This window comes from Amblyomma americanum, chromosome 1 (genome assembly GCF_052857255.1).
Source record: "Amblyomma americanum isolate KBUSLIRL-KWMA chromosome 1, ASM5285725v1, whole genome shotgun sequence".
In the NCBI taxonomy this organism is placed as follows: Eukaryota; Metazoa; Arthropoda; class Arachnida; order Ixodida; family Ixodidae; genus Amblyomma; species Amblyomma americanum.
Genome location: NC_135497.1, coordinates 171191155 through 171213175, shown reverse-complemented (window position 1 = coordinate 171213175; position 22021 = coordinate 171191155). Strand labels below are relative to the sequence as shown.

At 47.3% G+C, this 22021-nt stretch overlaps 1 protein-coding gene across 1 annotated transcript in view; it reads left to right on the top strand.

Moving 5' to 3' along the window:
• The window catches only part of LOC144114183 (protein turtle homolog A-like), a 398561-nt gene that overhangs the window by 305257 nt on the left and 71283 nt on the right, over window positions 1-22021 (top strand). The window contains exons 6-9 of the mRNA XM_077647762.1: window positions 1422-1703; window positions 9308-9491; window positions 14996-15102; window positions 15683-15802. Coding sequence (XP_077503888.1) covers window positions 1422-1703; window positions 9308-9491; window positions 14996-15102; window positions 15683-15802 — 693 coding nt within the window. The remainder of the gene's footprint in view (window positions 1-1421; window positions 1704-9307; window positions 9492-14995; window positions 15103-15682; window positions 15803-22021) is intronic.

The window sequence follows — 22021 nt, the reverse complement described above, 5'->3', positions numbered from 1 at the left end:
ACAGATGGGATTCAGTATTGAAATTTGAATCGTAGTCCTGCCTGCTGTAACGCAGTTACCTAACCACTTCTCCTTCTCGACATACCCTATCTTTAATATCATTTTGTACTATGCCTGCTCGAACTTTCTCAAGTTCAAGAATCGATCAGCCGCAGGTGCTGCACCATTTCTTACTCAATGTACGTCTCACATTTTTATGTCTCGAACACATATGCGGTAGCGTAGCAGTATGTTTTTTTTCTCTCTGTGTGCTTACACTGCATGCCCGCAGCAGTGTTTTTAAAAGTCGCAGCTTCGTTTTACGTAGAGCGGCGCTGTACGCCATTATAAAAATTGCCTATAGACAGTCTATAGACTTCTTCAGGTATTTCTTCTTGTCTATTCGTAGTCTATAGATTATATGTAGACAGGACTACTAAATGTGTACGGCCGTAAATCTATAGATTGTCTATAGACTGTCTATGGGATTTGTATTGCCTACAAAATGTTCTCTATGGTTTGTGTACAAAACGTCTTTAGACTTTATAGACAGAAGTCTATAAAATTTTTGTAAGAGAGATACTTAATTCAGAGCTGAAAAGGAGTGTAGTACACGGATTTGATTATAGGCGTCATTCACTACGTAGAACATATCCGTACAATCGAACAACCCGGCGATATGGTCTGAAGTGCCCCTAGTTTGAACAAAAAGTGCCCCATTATAGTTCCTTGGATAATGTTTCTTGCAATCAAAAACGCGCACGTTCTGTATCGGAGTACTCAAAACTCGGAGAAAATTCTGTCTTGGTCAGAACGCTGCTGCGCCTGGCAGCGCTGCCTTCGCGGATCTTTTCAAACAACCGCACCCGTGTTTCAACGCTGCTTATAAAAGTTTTCAAATTTAGCCTTCTCGGCGCAGCCACACTGTGACTAGGAAGAGGAAGCAGCTTTTGGATTAGCGCGTTTCGAACTGAGAATCTACTGTGCACGGGCGGCACAATCCAAAATGCACGCGCGCTCAATCAAGCTGTAAACAGGGAGAACGTCTGTACTGCTTGTCATCCATCGTTAGCTGTGAGTAGTTGTGTGCACACTTTTGTTCTTCGCAGCGCATGCAGTGCGATGTTACACTTGCGCAGAGCGCTTAAGCAGTGCAAACACTGTATAAAACGCGAAATTTAGCAGCTGTTGATGGTTTTGAGATGACGTGCTTGTGCCCAGATGTCTTCTAAGTGTATGTGGCTCTACCTTCGCCTGAGCGATATCTCCACAACTACAGCAAGCGTTGCTAGGCATCGCTTTTTCTGCAGAGGACTGTGCCATTTGAGCGCCTTGCACAAGTCTGACGTCGACTGTGCAGTGTCGTTCCCGGGTGCGCAGTCTGCGCGCGAAAGCAAGCGCCAGGCAGTTTTTATTCCACGACTGGCTCTCTATATGCGCAGACAAGCCGATCGTGGAGTTGCGGCTGGGCCAGGGCCTGGACTCGTCCGGCGTGCAGGAGGGCCACGACGCCTACTTCGAGTGCTCGGTCCGTGCCAACCCGGCGGTCAGCGAGGTCGCCTGGAGCCTCGACGGCCGGCGCCTCAGCGGCGCGCGCCTCATCGTCAGCAACCTGTCGCTGGCGCTGCGCCAGGTGACGCGCCACCAGGCTGGCCTCTACCGCTGCACGGCGCAGAACTCCGCCGGCCAGACCGTCAGCAACGCCGTCCGACTGCGCGTAAAACGTGAGAGCCCAGCTCCCAAATGGACGGCGTGGTTTGGTCGCGTTTTCTTCCCGTTAGCAGCGTAACCAGCACCGCTCGGCGAGTTGCTCAAAAGTAGTTTAGGGACCGCAAGTGCTCGGGCACAGATCGCGCAGTTTGGACTGCTGCCACCGTCGCAATTCTATTCAAGCGCTGTTTTGTTCCTTACGCACCGAAAATTTCACTCTGTCGCCTAGCGTGACCCGTATTCGTTTTACATTGCTAAGGAATGCGTTAACATTTCTTGACTTTTCGTGAGACTTACTACCGAGTTCGGTCAGTTCAATAGCTTAGGTTCTTAATGAGTAAGTGCAAGAGAGACAAGACTGACGCAAACGTCGCGTCCAAGAGCTGACAATGGTAGTTTGTTCGTTCCCTAGAGCACTGAACGAGTTAATGCGTCTTCTGCAGCAAAGAAAATGAATTGGGTTCCGCCTAGGAGCATTGTGTTTCAGTGGGAATGAGAAACGCGTTTCGCAACTGGCGGTTTGTGGCAGATAACAGAAAGATATCGATACGCAACTTGGAGGGCCGGTGCTTAGAATTATAAGACTACATAATAAAAGCAGCAGCCGTATATATATATATATATATATATATATATATATATATATATATATATATATATATATATATATATATATATATATATATATATATATATATATATATATATATATATATATATATATATATACTGACCGGCGGTGCGCTCTGCTATGCAAAAACTCAGTTAACGCCTTACTGTACTACTGCGTGTGGCAACACAACACGCGGCCCACTTGAGAGGCGTGAAATTGTTAGACATTCATAATTCCGCGTAAAAAGAAATGACTGTCCACTTAGCCACTGAAAGAATTCAGTGAACTGGTAACTTATTTTTTCTTTAAAAAAGGCTTCAGACCTTTACCGATGTTATTATTTATCTTGCACAAATAACACAAATAATAATTGTTTCAAGCCGCCAGGTCGGAGTGCACCGTCCGCTGATGGTGACCCAAGAAAAGATCGGTGCGCACAGTTGTGCTTGCTGCGCCAAATAAGATCACTCATTTTGCCTGGCATCTAAATTTGCCGTGTCACCTACGAAGTGCAAAATTGCTGCGAGCAATAAAGGCTTCAACATGCACGGCGCGTGTAGCATATATACAGGGGGCCCCATGTCACGTAAGCGAAAGGCCATGAAATCACTATTCATCGAACAAAGCTGGAGCACTATCCTTGGGGGTCACTTAGAGAAAGCAGAAATATGTTTCAGCAGAGCCGATTCCAATTAACTGCATTATATTAGTCACTTAGGTCTTAACCATTTGAAGGCAGGCAAAAAAAAATGCCGTTAGGCTCTGTCAGAGCGCCAAAAATATCAAACGACACAACTGCCGCAGTTCAAACATATTGTTGCTACCTTATTTTATTTAATAATTCCTGAAAGGTCCAACAGCGGAGCAGTGTATAAGGGGCCGGCCGGTAGATGAGTTCATTACTACGAGCTAGGGAGGAGCGGCGGAATGCATTATGGCGTCGGCGCCAGGGGTTTATTGCCCCATGCATCTACGCGTGTGGAAGAATGAATCAGCAAAAATCCTCGATGAGGATGGATGGCTTTTTGGCGGCTTTTGTGAAGAGAACGGTGGTGTATGGTGTTGAGGGGAAATTCATTTGGAGGTGAATAGTAGAACTCGTGGAAAACGAAATAGTTTCTGGTAATCGCTCACCGCTATTCCTGAGTGAACTGTGCTACTGTAACTTTTAATTCTGCATTGATTTTATGGTAATAATACTCACAATATAGAGATTCTTGACGTTATTGTGAGCAGGGGCTAAAAAACGGCATACCGTTCCAGCCAATGCAATTAAAACTGTAATAATGCTAGCTGCCACCTAGAGCAGGGAGGAGCATTTTGTTTGATTCTAATTGATTTTTTATTGGAATCATTTACACTAATTAACAGAAAATGGGCTAGAAACTGCAGTTGAAAAGTTCCATAACATCAAGAGGTACTGTACATGACGTAGTTTTCTTACGGGAAGTTTATTGCGACAGTTATTTTTTTATTAGCATGAATGGTCGCAGCAAGAGCGTGTGATATTGGCATGCCACGTCTGGCAGCGTTGCCGTACTAGCCACTGACATGGAGTGCCCATGTTGACACAATCGTAGTCGCTATCAACGCGCGGTAGCCGCGGTAATCTCGTTCTCTTCATTGACTCCTTGAGAAAGTAGAAAGAGCTCTCTTCAAAGAAGTCGCGCTATCGGTAGTTTATTTAGAGACTGCACAACTCTCCGATAACTTTTCGTGCAGCTAGAGTGCTTTACAAGTTAGGTAAATATTTTTTATAGAATATTTTCAAAACTAGAAAGCTGACATATACGCCTGTTTGCTCTAGGCGACTGCCAACAATGCTGTTTCAGCTTCAATGCAAGTTTCTCCGCAACTTGCATTGTTTTTTCTTCAAAACCTTGTCTGATAGTGGGACGGCCGGTATAAAGCACTTTTCGCAGTTGTGGATGAACTCGAAGGCATCGTAAAAGTTTTTTTGATGGTGGTTCCAAATAGCGCAGCCATTTTGAGCTATGGTTGCATTTACTTTACCAGAATATTTTCTTCGCGCTCAGCAAATCAGTGCGCAATTATAAATCCTTCTGCCAGGAGCGCATGCATGGTATTTTTTGCATGAAGGTGGTGCTCCCCTACTAACATGTTTTGCCCATGTTTTAATAGCCGCACGCAGTCCATCAGTCCACAACCTTCCTCAATCTTGCTATCATTGGGGGCTTCGCGCGGTCGCTTCGAGCTGGGGGAGAAACGTTGACAGAGCAGCAGTCGATACATAGGTGGACTGCGTCACTTGAGATTCATTCTGTTGCTCTACAGCTTTATGGCTGAAATTTTTCGCACATCTTCGGAGCCGAATAACACATTTTAACTTATCATGACAGCATCAGATAAAACGTACTCATACTTGCTCACGAGAATGCCAACAACTATGCTTCACTTTCGTTGAGGCAACATCTGCCTGTTTCACTTAAAGCGTTGCTTCACGTCGCATCGAATGCAATGTTTTCATGCGAAACTTGGCCGGTCTGACTTCGATCACGAAAACGGTGTACATATATATTTCTTTCCCCTCTCTTAGGCACGCATAAATTTACCTGTCAGAATTTAATTTTACGCAAAAGTGTCGGCAGCGCCTCAGTGCGGGCCTGCTTGCGCAGCCATGTGCTCGGGCGCACGTGCGCTCATACTTGCGGATGATGCAAGAGCGGTGCGCACTTAATGCCCGTTTATTGCCACTTAATGCGGGCGCTCTGGGGGCGCGGTATAAGGTAGCACATATTTCTGCACGATTAAACCTTAACGTCCCCGGGATAAAGTTAAGCAAGCAAAAGAAGGAATACTAACGATTCAGTGCCGGACGGATCGATGTAGGGCTTCTCATCGCGGGTGCCAGGTCGGGCTTCGATGAACTCGCGAAGGCTTTTGAAAATTGCGTTTCGCGCAAGCTTCACGATTCAAATAATTTAACGCGCAAAGATCTGAACCTCCGAATGCGTCGCCTAACTTTTTGATATAATTTTATGAAATTTCAAAAATTCGTATACTGTGCGCAAAAGAGCCCTCCTCTTGTCGCGGAAGCAAAGGTGACCGCCGTTTATTCTCGATTTACTTTTCGTTCTGCTCTATTGAGCTAAACGGAACGGCATTCAGAAATTGAATTTTGTTCACGTCCTCTTCCTTTGTAATGCCCATGCATTTATGACTCGTTTAAGCGTCCGTCTCATTCTATTATTCGCACTTGTTCGTTATTCAGAGACATACTTATTATCTGCTGCATCTTCTTCTCGAGTAGAGGAGCAAGCAATTATCGTTGTCGCATGAAGCAGATGTGAGAAAAAGTGACAACATATATCTGACGCTTTGTACACCTTTCACTGAAAAAGATGATAAGTGGAGAGGTATTTTGTACTTAAATTAAATTAAGCAGAGAATAGATTATATGCGAGGCAGCGGTGCGATGGGAAGATTCCGATCGGTGCTCTCTTTTCCGCATTTAAACTGAACTAAAAAGACCTGTGTGTTAGTAGTCTTTAAATGCGAATAATTTGAAAGTGTCCGGCTCTGCGAACAGGGGCACTTTTTGCTTGGAATCTCCGACCATACATCAAATGCAGACAGGCCTGCGTTCAAACCACGCGAGAGGCCTTTTTAGCGGTGAAACTTGATGCCGTTTTGTGCGAGCCAACTGCTCGCGCGCTCGTGGCACGTGAAAGTCGCGTTATTTGCGAGCACCGAGACAGTAAAACCTCCCAGTTGAAATTTAGCGGACGCGTAACTCTCTCAGCGTCTCGCTGCAGCTTGGGGTGCACTCGGTGGCCCTGCCTTTCTCTTTCACCAGACCGCAGCAGTGGCCTAGCGGTTTGAGCATCCTCCTCGCATGCGGGAGGTGCGGGGCTCGATCCCCAGTGCCGCCGGGTACCCACCGGTGAAAGAATGGGTACAAGTTTTCCCCTGGTCTGGTGCTGGACTTATTGAGATGGGTCTTTGACCCCACCTTGAAAAGTCGAAAATACCTTGGGTCATGGCGCTCTTTGGCCATAGATGCCTTTGCGCTATAAAAATCCAATATCATCATCTCTTTAACAATGCAGCGGTGTTTTGTTCCACTTTCCGCAGTGGAAAGAAACGTACTGTACCTCACTAAAATTTGGCAGCATTGCGGAAGCTACAGCTGCTATCAGAAATTCGTCGTCCAAATGCTCAACACTATTCAAGCAGAAAGCGGCTTGGAATGGCAGGAGTCTTAGCTCTCATGTAATGACTTCCAAGGTGAGGGATGTAAGTCGGTCGCGAGCCATTTTCACGTGATAAGCCTTTTTAAACCCTCGCTGCCTGTATGCTGACACTAACTGTAGCCTTCGCAACGCGCTCAGATTTTAGTGAGGCTCATAAATGTTTACTGTATGCAAAAGTTTAAGGGAAAAAAATACAAAAATAATTCCATGTGCTAGATCCCATTCCTGGAACATGTTCACTTTTTTCCTTGCGAATCTCTTGCCTGAGAATTGTCCTACCTTCATTATTTCCTTCTAAACTCCTAGCGGCTGCGCTTTAGAATATTGCCAGTTGAGTTCTGTTTGGGAGATACACCAGGCTTCGTGTGTGCCGCGATGGGCGCACTTGCAGTGCGCTAAAGTTCCTTAAAGTTGCAAAGACAACGAAAGGCACAAACACACGCATGCCCACACATACATGCACGCAAACGCACAATACATGGCACAAGCTACTGAGGAACCAGACACGCACAAATGAGAGCAACGAAATAGTGGCCGATTTGCGTAGTTAGGTCAAATGGGAAATAGATGCGCTACCACTTCCCTTTTCACTTCGGTTCCGGTGTTCGAATAGCGTTAACGGGTTAATACCCGCATATACAGAATTGGTCATTCCCTACTTTGCGCTTATAGATCCATGGGAGCACTCATACCACTGCTGGAGCAGTGGTGCAGAGGTTAAGCGATGCGCCACTGCCCTGCGGTGGCAGGTGCTGCCATCGGTGGGGCTGGTGAGACCCAGGTTGCGTCTCCCGGTCGACCTCTCACGACCAAGCATTAATTGAACTGCCACCTGCAACGCGTGCGCGCCATGCAACCACTTCTCCCACCGTGTGGCACCGACCACCCTGGCGGCCTTGCGCGCTGGGAAGAGATCTTGCCTCGATGGTTACGCCTCCGTGTCGCCCTCACCCCAGCGGTAACCTGGTCGTGGCCGGCAGAGTATCATGCCCCTTTCGGGGACTCCTGCCCCTTCTGTCCCGCTCCTGTCTGCGAGGCACACACTAAACACTTGTTTGGACCTGCCCTTCCTTGCGTGCTATCCGGCATAAACACCTGCTCCGGTGCGGACCGCCCCCAGGCTGTCCGCCGGATGTAGAAGAATGGATTTTTGGTCAACACCACCGGACGTTACTGGGCTTCCTTTGAGAGTCCAGTGTGTGTACCTATATTTGTTAATGATACTTTATGCCAGCAGGAACACTGCCGCATTAAAGAAAAGGTTGCCAGGTGTGCATAAAACGAGTGTTTTTTTTTTTAGAAAGTCCAAAGTTTTAAAAGTACTGTTCTTGAGGTAGAGAGAAGCTTTTTGAGGTATATATGGCACAACACTGGTATAATTATGGGGATACAAGTGTTGGCGGACGTCAAAAACAGGCGAATCAGGCTAACTAGTAAAGTGATTAGCGAAATTACAATTGTTTACTTTTAACTATTACCAATAGGCACCTGATTGCAATTAGAGACTTGTAGCCGGCCGTTAGCAATAGACGAATCAGTGTTTAGAATTTCGAAACGCGATTACCCTCGCTGCTGCGGTGCAGTTCATTTGGGCCATCTTTCGTGCCATTCGAAAACAGCGCTCTTGCGGGAAGGCGAAGAGCGGCTTCCATCAAATCTCGACACTCCGTGGCGCACGTGCCACGCGAAAGTCTCAGACCCGCTCGTGCTGCAGTGCTCCCGGCTCCTCGCCATTTCGCCCCTCCAGCGCGTGCGGGGCTGAGACTGTCGCGTGGCACGTGCGTCACGGAGTGTCGAGATTTGATGGACGCCGCTCTGCGCCCTCCCGCCAGCGCGCTGTTTTCGAATGGCACGAGAGATGGCCCAAATGAACTGTGCCGGAGCAGCGAGGGTAATCGCGTTTCGAAATTCTAAACACTGATTCGGGCATTGCTAACGGCCGGCTACAAATCTCTAATTGCAATCAGGTGCCTATTGGTAATAGTGAAAAGTAAACTATTGTGATTTCGCTAATCATTTTACTAGTTAGCATGACTGGCTTCTTTTTTGACGTCCGCCAACACTGGCAGCACTATGCCGCAAAAAGCTACTTTCTACCTCTAATACCCTATTTTTAAAATTTTTGGGCCTTCCACAATATATATAATATATGCAGCACACACACACGCACGCTCACACGCGCACGCGCGCGCACACTCCTGGGCAGGTTTCCCAGAAGCCAATGGGCATGTGGGCTACCTGCCACAAAGAAGTCTTCAGACAACAAACAACGTCTACATGCGAGGAATGGCCACTATGCATGCTGGCGCACTAAAAAGATTTGCGTTTGTGTATGGTAAATAACGCCATGGTCGGCTTGTTCTATTCTATGCAACTGGAATATAACTACGCAGTTATGTCAGCTCAGTCAAAAGAACACCTTCTGACCTTTCTCACTTTCGTTTGCACCGCGCTTTTAGCGCTTCGTCAATTCCCATAGTTCCTGGTCGCGCAAACCTCACTCTCCGGCCGCCGTCGCCGGCCATTGACGTTTCTGTACACACCCTGCGGCGCATGTAGGCGCGTCAGAAATACACCTGCACTCGCGAATGTGCGCGTAAACTTAAACGAGATGAGGAACTGGTTTAGTGAAGCGCACCTAGCCCAAGGCTCAGTGGCGAGCGCTTCATCTGACACGTGGCATTCTCTCGTTCCGCTTTCTGCCCATAATACGAGCCTGCTACCCCAGCGCCGCTTCGTGGCACTCACGTGGATGCAGCGTGTAGACGGTTCCCCTTCTCCTCACCCGCAGACGCGCCCGTGTGCCAGCGCGAAGAGAGCGCACTATTCCTGTCAGCCGTGGACGAGGACGTGGAGCTACCGTGTGCCATGCTGGCCGAGCCGCCTCAGCTGCAGTTCGCCTGGTCGCTCAACGGCTCCTTGGGTCGAAGGGACATCACCGGCTTCCAGAGCCACGGCGCGCGCTCCAGTCTGAAGTGAGCCCTGCGATCCGTGCCGCTTTGCGACGCTGCGCGTGTACTGGCGCTGGTAGGGGTTTCCCTCTTGCGAGATGTCCAAGACTGACTGATTGACGTTTTTTTTCTTTTACTTAAAGCGGCATTGCGGTGGCTCAGTGGTTAGGGCGCTCGACTACTGATCCGGAGTTCCCGGGTTGGAACCCGACCGCGGCGGCTGCGTTTTTATGGAGGAAAAAAGCTAAGGCGCCCGTGTACTGTGCGATGTCAGTGCACGTTAAATATCCCCAGGTGGTCGAAATTATTCCGGAGCCCTCCACTACGGCACCTATATCTTCCTTTCTTCTTTCACTCCCTCCTTTATCCCTTCCCTTACGGCGTGGTTCAGGTGTCCAACGATATATGAGACAGATACTGCGCCATTTCCTTTCCACCAAAACCAATTATTATTATTATTATTTTGAAATACGCCGTTGCGGAAGGCTCTAGAATAATTTCGGTCACCAGTAGAGCGGGTTTCTTAAAGCTCTTATATATATATATATATATATATATATATATATATATATATATATATATATATATATATATATATATATATATATGGCCTAAGCAAAATCGGTCGTCTGGATGTGCGCCAGCATGGCCGTGAATCATGAAACCGAAACTAGCCGGAGTTTCCTACCTCTGACTGAGCTACCGCGGTGAATGCGGCGTTCAAGGCTGAACGCCAGCGTTCCGCTCCTTTCTCTGGATTGTTTTGCCGCTGCAGATTGCAGCGCACGGTTTTAAAGCCCCCTTTATTTCCCTCTGAGCTGTAGCCACTGAGTTCAGAGAATGGTAAGTCCAGCTTTTTGTTTAAGTATTATCATTATTTTCTTGTAAGGCTCCGAATGTGGTAGAGGGAGACAAAAGAAAAGAAACAGGGATTTATTGTCTCCTCGCTGGGAGCGGACTGTTCAGTATGCAGGAGTGCGCGAAGAATAAGTCTAGAAAAATTTATCCCATGGTGGCTTCATCATTACCTTGTACTTGCAAAGGATGCGAAAAAGCTGAGAACAATACAAACCCAGAATTTATTCACTGCAGCAGCGTGTGATTTCCCCTACTCTCCTCAAAAAAAAAAAAGCAGCCGAGCCCAAAGGCGAAAATTATCCCATTTCAAACGTTAGCGTCCTCGTGAATTTTTACAACAAAGAAAGCAGCTGCCAGCACTCATAGGTAATGACCATCACGGCGCAGAGAATGTACGTGTGCCCCTCATATGTAGATTAAAGCCTTGACGTTTGTCTTCTTTGAACTCATCTCTGCGCCCCTGCTGTTCTTCGCACTGCAGCCTTTGAGTGCTTTTAGCAAACTGTCTTACTGTGATTACTTCAGTTTTACCTCCCAACTTTGAATAGCGGCAAGTAGCGCGCGAAAAGATTCTAATGCATCTATTTCCATCCTGCTCTGGGATGTTAACCACGGAACAAAAATACCGAAAAGCTCAAAATGTATATCTGTTCGACCACCCAGAACACGCACAGGACCCTACAGTATATAAGCGAACAACCAGTTTGGCACAAAACGACAATTTTCTTTGTGTGTTAATTCTCTACTGAAGTTTAAAATAATTCTTAACACTGTACGCAAAGAGGAACACTAGTTATAAAACAGAAAAAAAGCGTACTTGTCAAACACATTTACGGATTTATCAATAATTAAATGCTCCAACCTTGCGCCCTTTCCTACTGGAGGTACCTGAGCATTGTGGTCAAGAAAGCGTGTCAACCTAGCCAACTGCCAAAACGTGAACAAATATACCTTAGCCTGCTCTCTCTTATCTAACGAATTCGTATTTTTCATGCATGCGAACAAATCTGGCGCACTAAGCGCCCTTACATTTCCTCATATATGCTTTGCTGCTTGGAGTTAAAGTCATGTTGGTGAACACGCCCTTTTCCGCCCACGGATTTTGCGCTTAACAGGCAGTGTAATATGAGTACCACTGAGACGTATCGATAAAAATTGCCTAGCGCAAAGTTAAGACAAAAAAAGTCGCTTCTTCTCTATGTACAGGAACCAATTTTAAATGCTTGCATGCCATCTTTCCGTGAGCGATATCAGGAAGAATTCTGCTGAGGAAACTAATATCGCACTGAGAGAAAGCTACAAATGCTCCCAAAGTGTGCTCTTGGGTTGACACTGGTTGACAAGTGATCTTTCATCGAGGAAGGTGCATTTTTTTCTCCGGTGAAGGAAAACCAATTCATTGCTCTCCTTAAAGGGCACCCTGGCATCAAGAGGACTATATTTCGTAGTCCGGATTTCGGGAACGGAGAGAAGCAATCTAATGCCGCCATGTTTACGAGCCACGAGCAGAGCGGTGCTGCCTGTCAGCGCAGCCAGTCTAGACGGCGATGATCGTCACACAGTATTTTGAGCTCACGTCAGCAAAAGATCAGATTGCAACCTGAATGCGCTTAGCACGTATAGATACAATGGACTGAGACGTAAGGCAAGACGGAGTGGGATGTAGCGCTGCATCCAGTTGTGTCTTATTATTGCTTTCTAGTCCATTCTGTTTATACTAAGCGCATTAAAGTTTAAAGTGCAGCACCAACTTGCGCCGTTTCTTGCACTAAAGACAAAATAAGACAAAATGAGCTTAACTCTTCACGAAAGTGTTGACTGTGCGCATGTAAGTGCAGGCGTGCGCCGAAAGCAGGGGCAGACCAGAGGCAGTTCGGAAGACTCATGAAACCATAGTTTGTTTTCTTCTCAAGCAGCGCATCGTTTGACACTTGAAGAAAAAGCTTTGCTTTCGTGCTTTTGCTTTCGTGCTAATCCAGTTTAATATTCATATTCCATGTTGAATTTATAACACACAGAGTAAAATGATGGAAGCGACCCAGGCATCACATTTATCGCCGGTGAGCGGTAGGAGGTATAATAGCACAGCCCACGGACGCTGCAGGATTTGTGACGACTACGTTTTAGTAAAAAGCATGCAGTTGGAGCCTCATATCTGTTTTAATCTTTAGGTGAGGTATAATTTTATTTGTTTATAAGCTAAACGTCTGATATCAAATACACAGCACTTCCTTTCACCTTCGTTCATATACTGCAATGTTTCGTCCTAATTAAACATCAGTGGTATGAACGGGCTGCGTTCATCATTAGCTTTAACTTCTTTCGTTTTTTTTAATGCCACTCTTAGCTTTTGCTCTTTAGAACACATGCATAATAGCCTGTCATTTTTGCCCTTGTGGGGCAAAATGAGTTGCATAGTTTTACTTGGAGCACGTTCTGCACTTAGGTGGGCATATAAATGTTATGTACCAAATATTTTTTCAAGTAATGAAAAATACTTGTTTTTGCCGTCATTGGAAGCCTTTAGGTTTTAAATGTGCTACCTTAATTCTAGCACGGTCTAGAGTTACCTGTGCAATGGCACCCGAACAAATCAGACACGTTGTATATACGCCCCGATTTGCCTTTCGTAGTACCACCACACATTCTTTTCATCCGCAGCTTGCAATGCTTGGCAGTAATGATTATTTATCGTCTTTTGTGTCTTGATGCGGACTGCCTTGAAAGGATTAATTATATGAAGTCATGATTTCTGGTTCGTGACCTCAGTACAAAATGCAGTTTATCTCTCCTGTCCGTACGCTCTTCCACGAGCGCAGGATTTTACATGCTATAAATATTACATGCTATAAATATACTGCATCGGAAGTTTCAGGTTGCCTCAGAGTGATTATTGGTTATCTTGGCCCCCAACGCAAGCTCACCCTGCCTTTGTTCAGCTTTTAGTACCTTTCCTTTTCCCCTCCGACTAGGCGTCTAAAGGCAATCGTTGTACTATTGCGACAGCACGATTAAGAAATGCCACTGTAGACCATTCCAGACGCATCAAATGAATAGAATCGCATGAATAAAATGGCCCTTTTGTCCCAGAAGCGAGCTCCGAAGGAGGCACTTAATTAAAGCTTTGGAAAAAGCATTTTTCGCCTCTTCACCAGGATGCACAAAGTAAGCATGGATGCTTGGTTTCATTTCCGCGTTTACGTGCTTTTAATTCAGAGGCGGTGGGCGGCTAAGGCGCATACGTCGTCGCACGGTTCACAAAGGCTTCTCTGTCAGAAAAAGTATTCTCTCTGTCTCTTTCAGACACGATCCCGTTGGCTTCTTTCTGTGGGCGCGTACGTAGAAACGGCTTTTCATCGCAATTTCCGTCAAGTAGAATACGGCCCTGTTCGAGTACATGGCGGTAGGCGCAAGTGCTGCGTCCGAACAGCGGCACCGAGACAGCTTCGTGTTTTAGTTTGTCTCCGCGCACTATATGCTTGAGAAAGTAAAGAAATGGTGCTGGGCTGGATGCGCCTATCTTCGTGAAATATGCAAGAGTGCATAAATCAGAACTTTCATTCGTTGCCGCGACACGAAAACTGTCGCTGCAGTAGGCTAACTTCTCTTCTCCGCGATGGCCCGAAGCGGAAGAGTCGAGCACGGCTCTGTTTTGAAGGTAACTGCTTTCGTCATGGCGTTAAAAGCAGCTGACGCGTTGGCATAAGGTGCAGGCACAGAACTCAGAAAGACGTCGGTGTAAAATGCATGAAGATTTTTGCGGCGGGACAGCTGAAGCCTGCAGTAGATTCCAATATCTTCCTTTTGAACTACACGGACAAATGTTTTATTCTTTTTCAACGCTCGTGATGCATGTTTTAAGAAGTAAATGCTAAGTTACAGCGCTGTGTTTACGCCTATAGCCTGCTGTCTCACCCAGTAGACCAGTGCTCGTCTGTGCGCCCAGAGGACACTAAATTCGCATTTTAAAAGGAATCAGCTACAGACCTGCTAACTGTAAACAACCTATCCCACGCTTCTGCGTCAACCCAAGACGCTATAGATCAGGGAACGTTCACGAGTTACGAGCATCATGAGTCTTGTTTCATCACTGCAGAAGAATTCTCGCTCCATTCTCACCCTGCTACCGCTGCACCTTGTACAACCTGCTACAGTCAGAAACATTTTCCTTCTCCCTTTCTTTCCGTTATTTCCAGCGCGTTTTTTCGATAAGCTCTAACTTCCCGTTATCCGGGCTCCTCGTACTTGAAGATCAGCACTAGGCCCAACCTCATGTCTCGGCCCAAAATAGTCGTGGCTACCGAAGAGAATGAGTGAGCGAACGCTAAGGTAAGAGCGACGTTTAAAATCTTCACAACGAAGACAAGTCGAGTCGCCCAGGCTCCGCGGCGGCCGCCAGTGATAGCCCGGCTTCTACCACTGTCGCACCGCGCAGCAAGCAGCACACGATCTTCGGGTGCTTTCCGCTTCGCCGAATCCGCGCTCAAGGCTCCCATTCATCATCGCACGTCCGCCCTCGGGGACATACGGTGGTACCCGTAGAGGCGCTTTCTCGCAGTGAAGTTTTTCGAATTGCTTTTTATGCACTCTTTTTCTCAGTAAAGGCCTTGAGGAAACGACGTACTGTTTGTTTTTTTTACACATGTTTATTCGCAATGCGTCTTGCCTAGGTTCCGACCCAAGTCTGAAGTGGACTACGGTACACTCGAGTGCACGGCCCGGAACAGCGTAGGACCCGCGATACGGCCCTGCATCTTTCATCTGCTTCGCCCTCCAGGTGCGCCCAACAGCATGTAACGAAACCAGCGGGGGCTCTGAGTATATATGCGCCTTTTACTCAATTTTGCCAGGGGTTATCGCAGTTAAAAGGCGGATGTGCGGGGAGAGCCTGTGAAAACTGCAAGTGTTGACCTTTTAACTTATTTTGCAATTCTAAACGTGTGCATTGAAGCAGTGCTGGTAAGCTCGTAAGAAAAGAGATGCCTGGAGAAAGTATATGGAAGACCGGGATACGGGTGATTGAAACTGACGCAGATGGTGCGAGACCAAAAGTTCCTCTCAGTAACGACAAGCTTTCAGCTGGTTTGTGTTCAGGCACCGTTCTTCCGTGCCACCTCTCAATGAGAGTTATTCACTTTCGGGAACTTCAACCTCACCCCCTCAGTGACAGCACCTGACATTTCCACGTGCCCTTGCCACTACATGCTCACAAGCTCCCCTAAGCTGCATGAGGAGCACGAATGAATAAGTTGCTTCCTTCGTATAAAACTGGAAATACTGGAAATGGTTGTCGCTAGACCCACCAAAAAAATAAAAGCCTTGTTATGTCTTTTCTTACTCTGGCACCCACTACGCAGGTAACACGTGGCTGTCCCGCAAGTGGTACAACTGCAGCGTTTGGAACGCTACCTCATCAGCCGTGCAGGTGGTCTGCCAACGGGGCCTCGTACCGTCCGCTGCAGACCCTGGGGCTCTGAGTATGCCGCCGGGAGGCGCGATACAATCCGCTTCCCTCTTCTCTTGCTCTCTCTGTTTGCTGTGCCTGCTTCGCGGTCGCATGGATCCTTTTTTCTGCACCATTGCGGTCTCCGTCTGGCGATCGTCAATCCGCCAGAACAAACAGGCGGAGAACGAATGAGAGACAGTACAGGAATGGCAGTGTGCACCGCTTTCCGTGACAACGTAATTGTAAAAAAAAGGGCTATTTGCCTCTCAGAACGCCACTGCCGGCTAGGAAGAAAGCCGAGGTAACTGCAATGGATCCTCACTACGGATCAATTCCAGCAACCAGAAGCCTTTGGCACGCGTTGAAACGTCAGCAGCCAGGAATTCCTCGATTCGCCGCAAATGATCTGTATAGCCGTGGCGGCGACCCGGAACAGAACCTACGACCGCATACTCACATGGGTATCGCCTTAACTGCTTACCAATCGCGGCGCCTGACTGGGGTGCGATAGAGTTGCGCCCACTTATAATGAACCCGACGGTCAGGCGGATTGCGTTCATTGTATCCGAAGATCGTAGAAGGTGGGCTCGCGCTATTGCAGCCAAAACAGACACTCAGACAATAGTGGCGTTTATTTCTTTAAGAGGTCTCTTGTGCACGTCTCTTTCTTCAAAGCAGGCCCTATCAAGCCGCTTGGTAAGCTCTGTGACGCGGTAATATGCTCCTGGCCGAGAGCCTTGCTTTAGGGACGCAATAATACAGATAGCGATTGAGGAGCTCAGGGCTACAGGTGGTAGGCCGGGATCCTTGTCTTCAATCCTCGACAGAGTTGTAAGGATGCAGCGACGAAGTGACCGCAGCGCATGTGTGCAGCAGAGTGTTTTCCTCGTACAGCATGTACCACCCTTGTGTAAAGCGCGCGAGCAGCACACTGGAATCCAAATTAAATGGAACTTCGTTGCAGTTGCTAGGTGCTTGAAGCAACCTTTGTGCCGAGGTAGAGACGCATAGACCTACCAACTAGGTGGGAACCAGCGCTTTACCCAAAAACCATCGGGTACAGTCTGATTTCAATTTCATTGATTTGTGCGGCCTGCTCGACCACTCTGCACACGGGTGACGCAGACAGGTTGCCGTCTGAGCGGTGCCTGCACGTGGCATCCGCACAGAAGGCGGGCATCCAACTGGGTAAGCAACGCACGCTACGTGACCGGATGGGCTAGCAGAAACTCGTGACATGTATTTTAACTTTTCATATTGCTGCCACTGGTTGATCACCGGCCGTGTGCATAGTTTCGCTTTCAACGCTGCCCCTGAAACTCGTGACATGTATTTTAACTTTTCATATTGCTGCCACTGGTTGATCACCGGCCGTGTGCATAGTTTCGCTTTCAACGCTGCCCCTGTCACGCTTCTGCTTTCACTTTAAAACGCTTTGCCCAGCCGGCAGACGCGCACGCTTCGATTGACCTTTAGCCTGTCTTGGCGCGCTTGGCCGGCTGTTAACTGAACTTTCAGTGCCGCCTTTTTTATTGTTTTCTTTTTTTTGAGGGGGTGGGGGTGGAGGGTCCACATTTATTTTCTTTTGGAGAGATTGGGGGCTGGGAGACGCTCTTCGGTCTGTGCGCTGGCGGGAAGCGCGCTTTCTTTGACTTCGACGGCAAGTGTACTGCGCCTCGTTCGTTATAAGCGAGTGGTGCAGTCACAGCTGTTCGGTTTATCGGAGATGCGGTACCATATCCATAATACATGCTTTGACGGTAACGCCACCCTCGTTCGTGATAAGCGAGCGTTCGTTATAACTGTGGCCGTTGAAAGTGGGTTCGACTGTGCCTTAATCCATCAGGCGTCTTTATCACGCTCACCTGAGTGATTGCGAAATTTCCGCATTTTCTCTTGCGCACGCTTCGGCTTATCCACCACTTTAACGCGCCGTCGCGTCGTCCGTAACCTTGGCTGTTATTCTGCGACGAAAGCTGTTTCCCGGCGCTGAATGCTGAGCAGCGTAGCACTTTCGTCGCTAGGGGCGCGTCCACCAATTCATCGTTTCTACGCATTTCGCGCTCATGCGACCTCCAGCCACGGCTCAATACTTCGTTGTCACCTTTTTTCTGCGACATCGAGCGTTCCGATGCAGGCGCTCTTCGCTTCAGAATGCTGGGCTTACCGGCTTAACCGTGTGACGGCGTTTCCGCGATTCGTTTCCGTCCGAGTGGTTTTGTGAAAACTATATACATTTTCTGGAACGATAAACTTCCAGAAAAATGGCGTCCCAGGAAAGTACTCATTTCGCCTAGCAAGCGGCCGTGTTTTCTGTTTGTTTTTTACTCACTGGTAACTTCCATGGACTGAAAGAGGAATCCTGCTTAACACGCCAGGCGCTGAGTTTCTCATGAGGAATAATTCGGAGGCAGCCATACATGCTTTGGTGTTTATTGGTTGAAAAAGCAATTGCTAATTCATGCCTTCGAACAAAAATACAAAAAATGAACGATTTAAAGCGTTTCGTTTGTTAACGACCGCCTTCCATAACGTGTTTTAACACCGATTAAACTCTCCCACGTGTGACGCAGAGCGTGGCGGACACCTAGTCATAGCAGGCGCCGCGTACAACGTGTTGGCTTACTTTTTTATATATCGACATTTTTCGTACAACTATTTGCGTCATGGCAAAGCAGCTCTGATCCTCTCAGTGTGTCACCTGCACCGAAAATGGAGTAGAAAGGGTGTGAAAAAAGCAAACCTCTGCCTTAGCACACAGCAGCACGCCGTGATTTGGTTAATCTGCTTGTCGCCGCCAGCTGTATGCCCAAAGATATGAAAGATATCCTGCTTTCTGTGCCTTTTTGGCAGGTGCAGAAGGCCTCTAATTTAAGCCTTTGTATTATGGACCTGCAGGGTGTCCTTGAAAGCATTGAGAAGTGGCATAGCTTTCTTAAATTAGCTTCCTCTTCTGGAACTTGTTAGACACATTGGGGCTTGCATCTGTTTGAATTTGTTAGCCGCATTTTAATGCTTCTTCTAATTCATGCAACTATCACCTGTGTACTCTTTCTCTGACAGATGAACGACGTTAGCGCTCAAATGAGATAAAAAAATGAGATAAAAATTCAGTGTTTCAAATAATCAGCTCCCCCTGTGATTAATGTACGTGTAAAGTATCTCGATAAATGAAAATTAAGTTGATTGTACGACCGCTCTCTTCACTAATTTGTACCTTGAACATGCCGTCTATTAAGTTTAGATATGGCTATTCTGCCGTGAATTTTCGCTTTACATTTCTCCTTGCGCATCAGTGGCCTTCCTTTGAAACTGAATGGAAATGGTGTCCACGGCGCAGCTATGTCAAACGCAAATTTTCTACGAAGGAAAGAAAGGCGCATTAATGGCCGCTCTCTTCGGGGACCAGCGCCGAGAGAGAAGGTATGAAGGAGAGCCACATGGGGCAGAGAGAAAGGGACGCCATAGTGAAGGGCTCCGGATTAATTTCGGCCACGTCGAGTTCTCTACCGTACATCGACATGGCGTTTAGCACGCTGACAGTTTTTGCATTTTGCCGCTGCAGGTTGCTTGTTCGTACATTGCAACATTCGAGCGCCACGTTTTATCACGCCAAGCCGGGAACTGTTTTATTGGACCCTCAAAACCTTGCTGGCGAACTGTTAGCGATAAAGACCGGAGTGTACGTCACCTAGCAGCTCACTCAAATTGAAGCATCTTCCACTCAGGAAGAAAAGCAGCAATACCTTGGAGAGTTAGTGCTAGAGTGGGTGACAGACGGGGCTCACCGAAGAACTAACGTGCCCGTCGAAGTTTGCTCGTTCGGAGCATCGGAATCTATCCGCTGAGAAAACAAACGGTGAGGAGACACACAAAAACTGCGAGTCCCGCGTGAACGAGGTATTTTTGCTCAGCGTCATCCATAATGCCTAGGTGATGTAGAATAATACGAAGCACTAACACAACACTCCAACCTGCGGCCAAGCCACGCCGCATGTAAGGTAGGCAGGGAGGGGACACCGCACAACACTCAGCCCAGTTTCAGGCCTGGACGCTGACAACTAGGTGCGGTCTACAGTCTGCAGAGTTGCGTGCGCTGGATGTTAACGCGGCCTAGAGTTTTGGAACTCCTGCTTCACGCCAGCTCTGGGTACAAGGTATGCCAGCTGGCTTATTTATTTTCATTATTTCTGGTAAAGGATATAGCTACCGACGACGCTAAGCTTTCTATTGGAAGAGGTCTACACAAGAGTGCTAATGTAATATATGTGTTGAGCCTGAGCCACGCTAGACACGCTAATGTAGGTAGAGAAAAATAAAAATTTCTGTGATAGAAATGATTAAACCTTCAAATATTTCTTTCATAATTTTGGCTCCTATGTTCCTAGCGGTTTGTGCGTTCTCTCGAAAAAAAGAACAGCGATCACTTTGAGACATCTGGATTTAAAAAAAATGTTGTTGGTTCATGTCGTGTGCTGTCTTTACTTAAGATCCTCTGACAACGCAAAGGTACTGGATTCAATAATGACATGCCTAAATCCGCCCTTCGTTCCGGGATTCGATTTATTTTTCCCAGTCTTGGCTTTCATACTCAGAAGACATGGAACAGACATACGGCCTGCGGTTGATGCCTCCAGAGGTCGGACACACTCGTCAATTCTGATATGACAGTAACCTGCCGGAACCCCGCCGGTGGCCCGGTCATGGCTTCACAACGAAGTCATGACCGGGCCTTGCCCTTTATGAGGTCTTCTACTAGGCGAGCATGTTATGAGTTTTCTTCTCTCGCCTCCTTAATGAGATACGTGCTCTGTCGTATTTAACCCTGCATGGAGAACCGTTCGCTTGTGGTGTGTGTCCTTCTGTCCATTTGTGTATTGTGTCTATGGCAGCACCTAAATTTCAAATTTCATCACCCAATAGGCGCTGTGTTAGTCTTGTTAGCCTTACTAGGAGAACCGAACTCGCTCTGCATTAGCCCCTGACTAATCATTAGTGGCTTCCTCTCGGTGTTGGCTGCGAAAGCAGCGAAAAAAAAAAGTTACATAGAAAGGCTATAAAAGGGGAAGGAAAAAAGTAGGCAAACCAAAAGAGCAGATTCCGAGAAGCGAGCACAAATAAAGGAAAACACGTGAGTGGGACGAACCAAGAGATCTTCTTTGCTGTTCCATGTCAGCATCGCGGTTAACGTGTTTCAGTAACGAAGCGGCGAACACCCCGCGAACTATTTTCATTGCATTAAATGGCAGCATGAAACAAGGCCAAGAAACGAGAGCGTACAGATGCTTCATTTCCGCATTGGCGTTAACGGTATCATCTTATATCTCTGCATTCGTTTTCTATCCTCTCTGGTCCTGTTTTTTTTCTTTCCTTCAGAATTCTGTGCTTCTTGCATATTAGGCGAACAGCTTGGTGCTCAGTGTAAAGCAGCACGCACTTAGTCACCGGTCGCGTGCTGTGTCTGGGGGTGATGAGGAGAGATGACTATGAAACCTAATTGGTGTATGTAAGTGAAGAGCGAGCTTTCCCGGCACACACTTTTGTTTTTAATGAAACACGTGCGTCGCTCATCGAGTGCGTTGCCGTTAAAAACGCGCAGAACTACTTGCACGTCTCCCCGCGCACCTCTCCGGAAGCGCATATGTGCACCCGTGGATTGATTACAACTCATTAAAGTGTCCGGGCAGCCCTTACAAATGAAGATTTCTACCCGCCGCTCTGTAGCGTAATCAGTGGAAGAGAGAGGGAAGGAAGAAAAGACAAGAAGGAGTGCACGGCTTACGTGCTTTCGTGGCAATTGGGTTACTATCTGAAATGACTGGACCCACGCATGCGCTTGCACTCCATCATTTCCTGCCTTTTTTTTCCCCCCGCTGGTGATGTGCGCTCACGTACCATCCGCGCTATATAGTTAAGGCACTTTAATATGTCAACCTTGTGTAGAGGTTTAACCTGTGACCACCGGAAATGCCTCTGCAGTGGGCAACCAAACAGTCAACAGGTGCTTTCCTTTTTATACTATTTCTCCAGTCTAAGAAGTGGCCGAAGCCGCGGCACACAAGAAAATTTGCTAGCCATCCCTCTAAGCACGTACAAAGAAGAGTCTCGGCCAAAACAGCTCATGCATTTCAGAACTGGCTGAGAACCATGAAAGAAAAATTAAATATTAGAAGTAGACTGAAAGCTATTTTACAAAACGATGGGCTACGACGATATTATCATGGACGGCTTTGCTCTTCCACATGACACT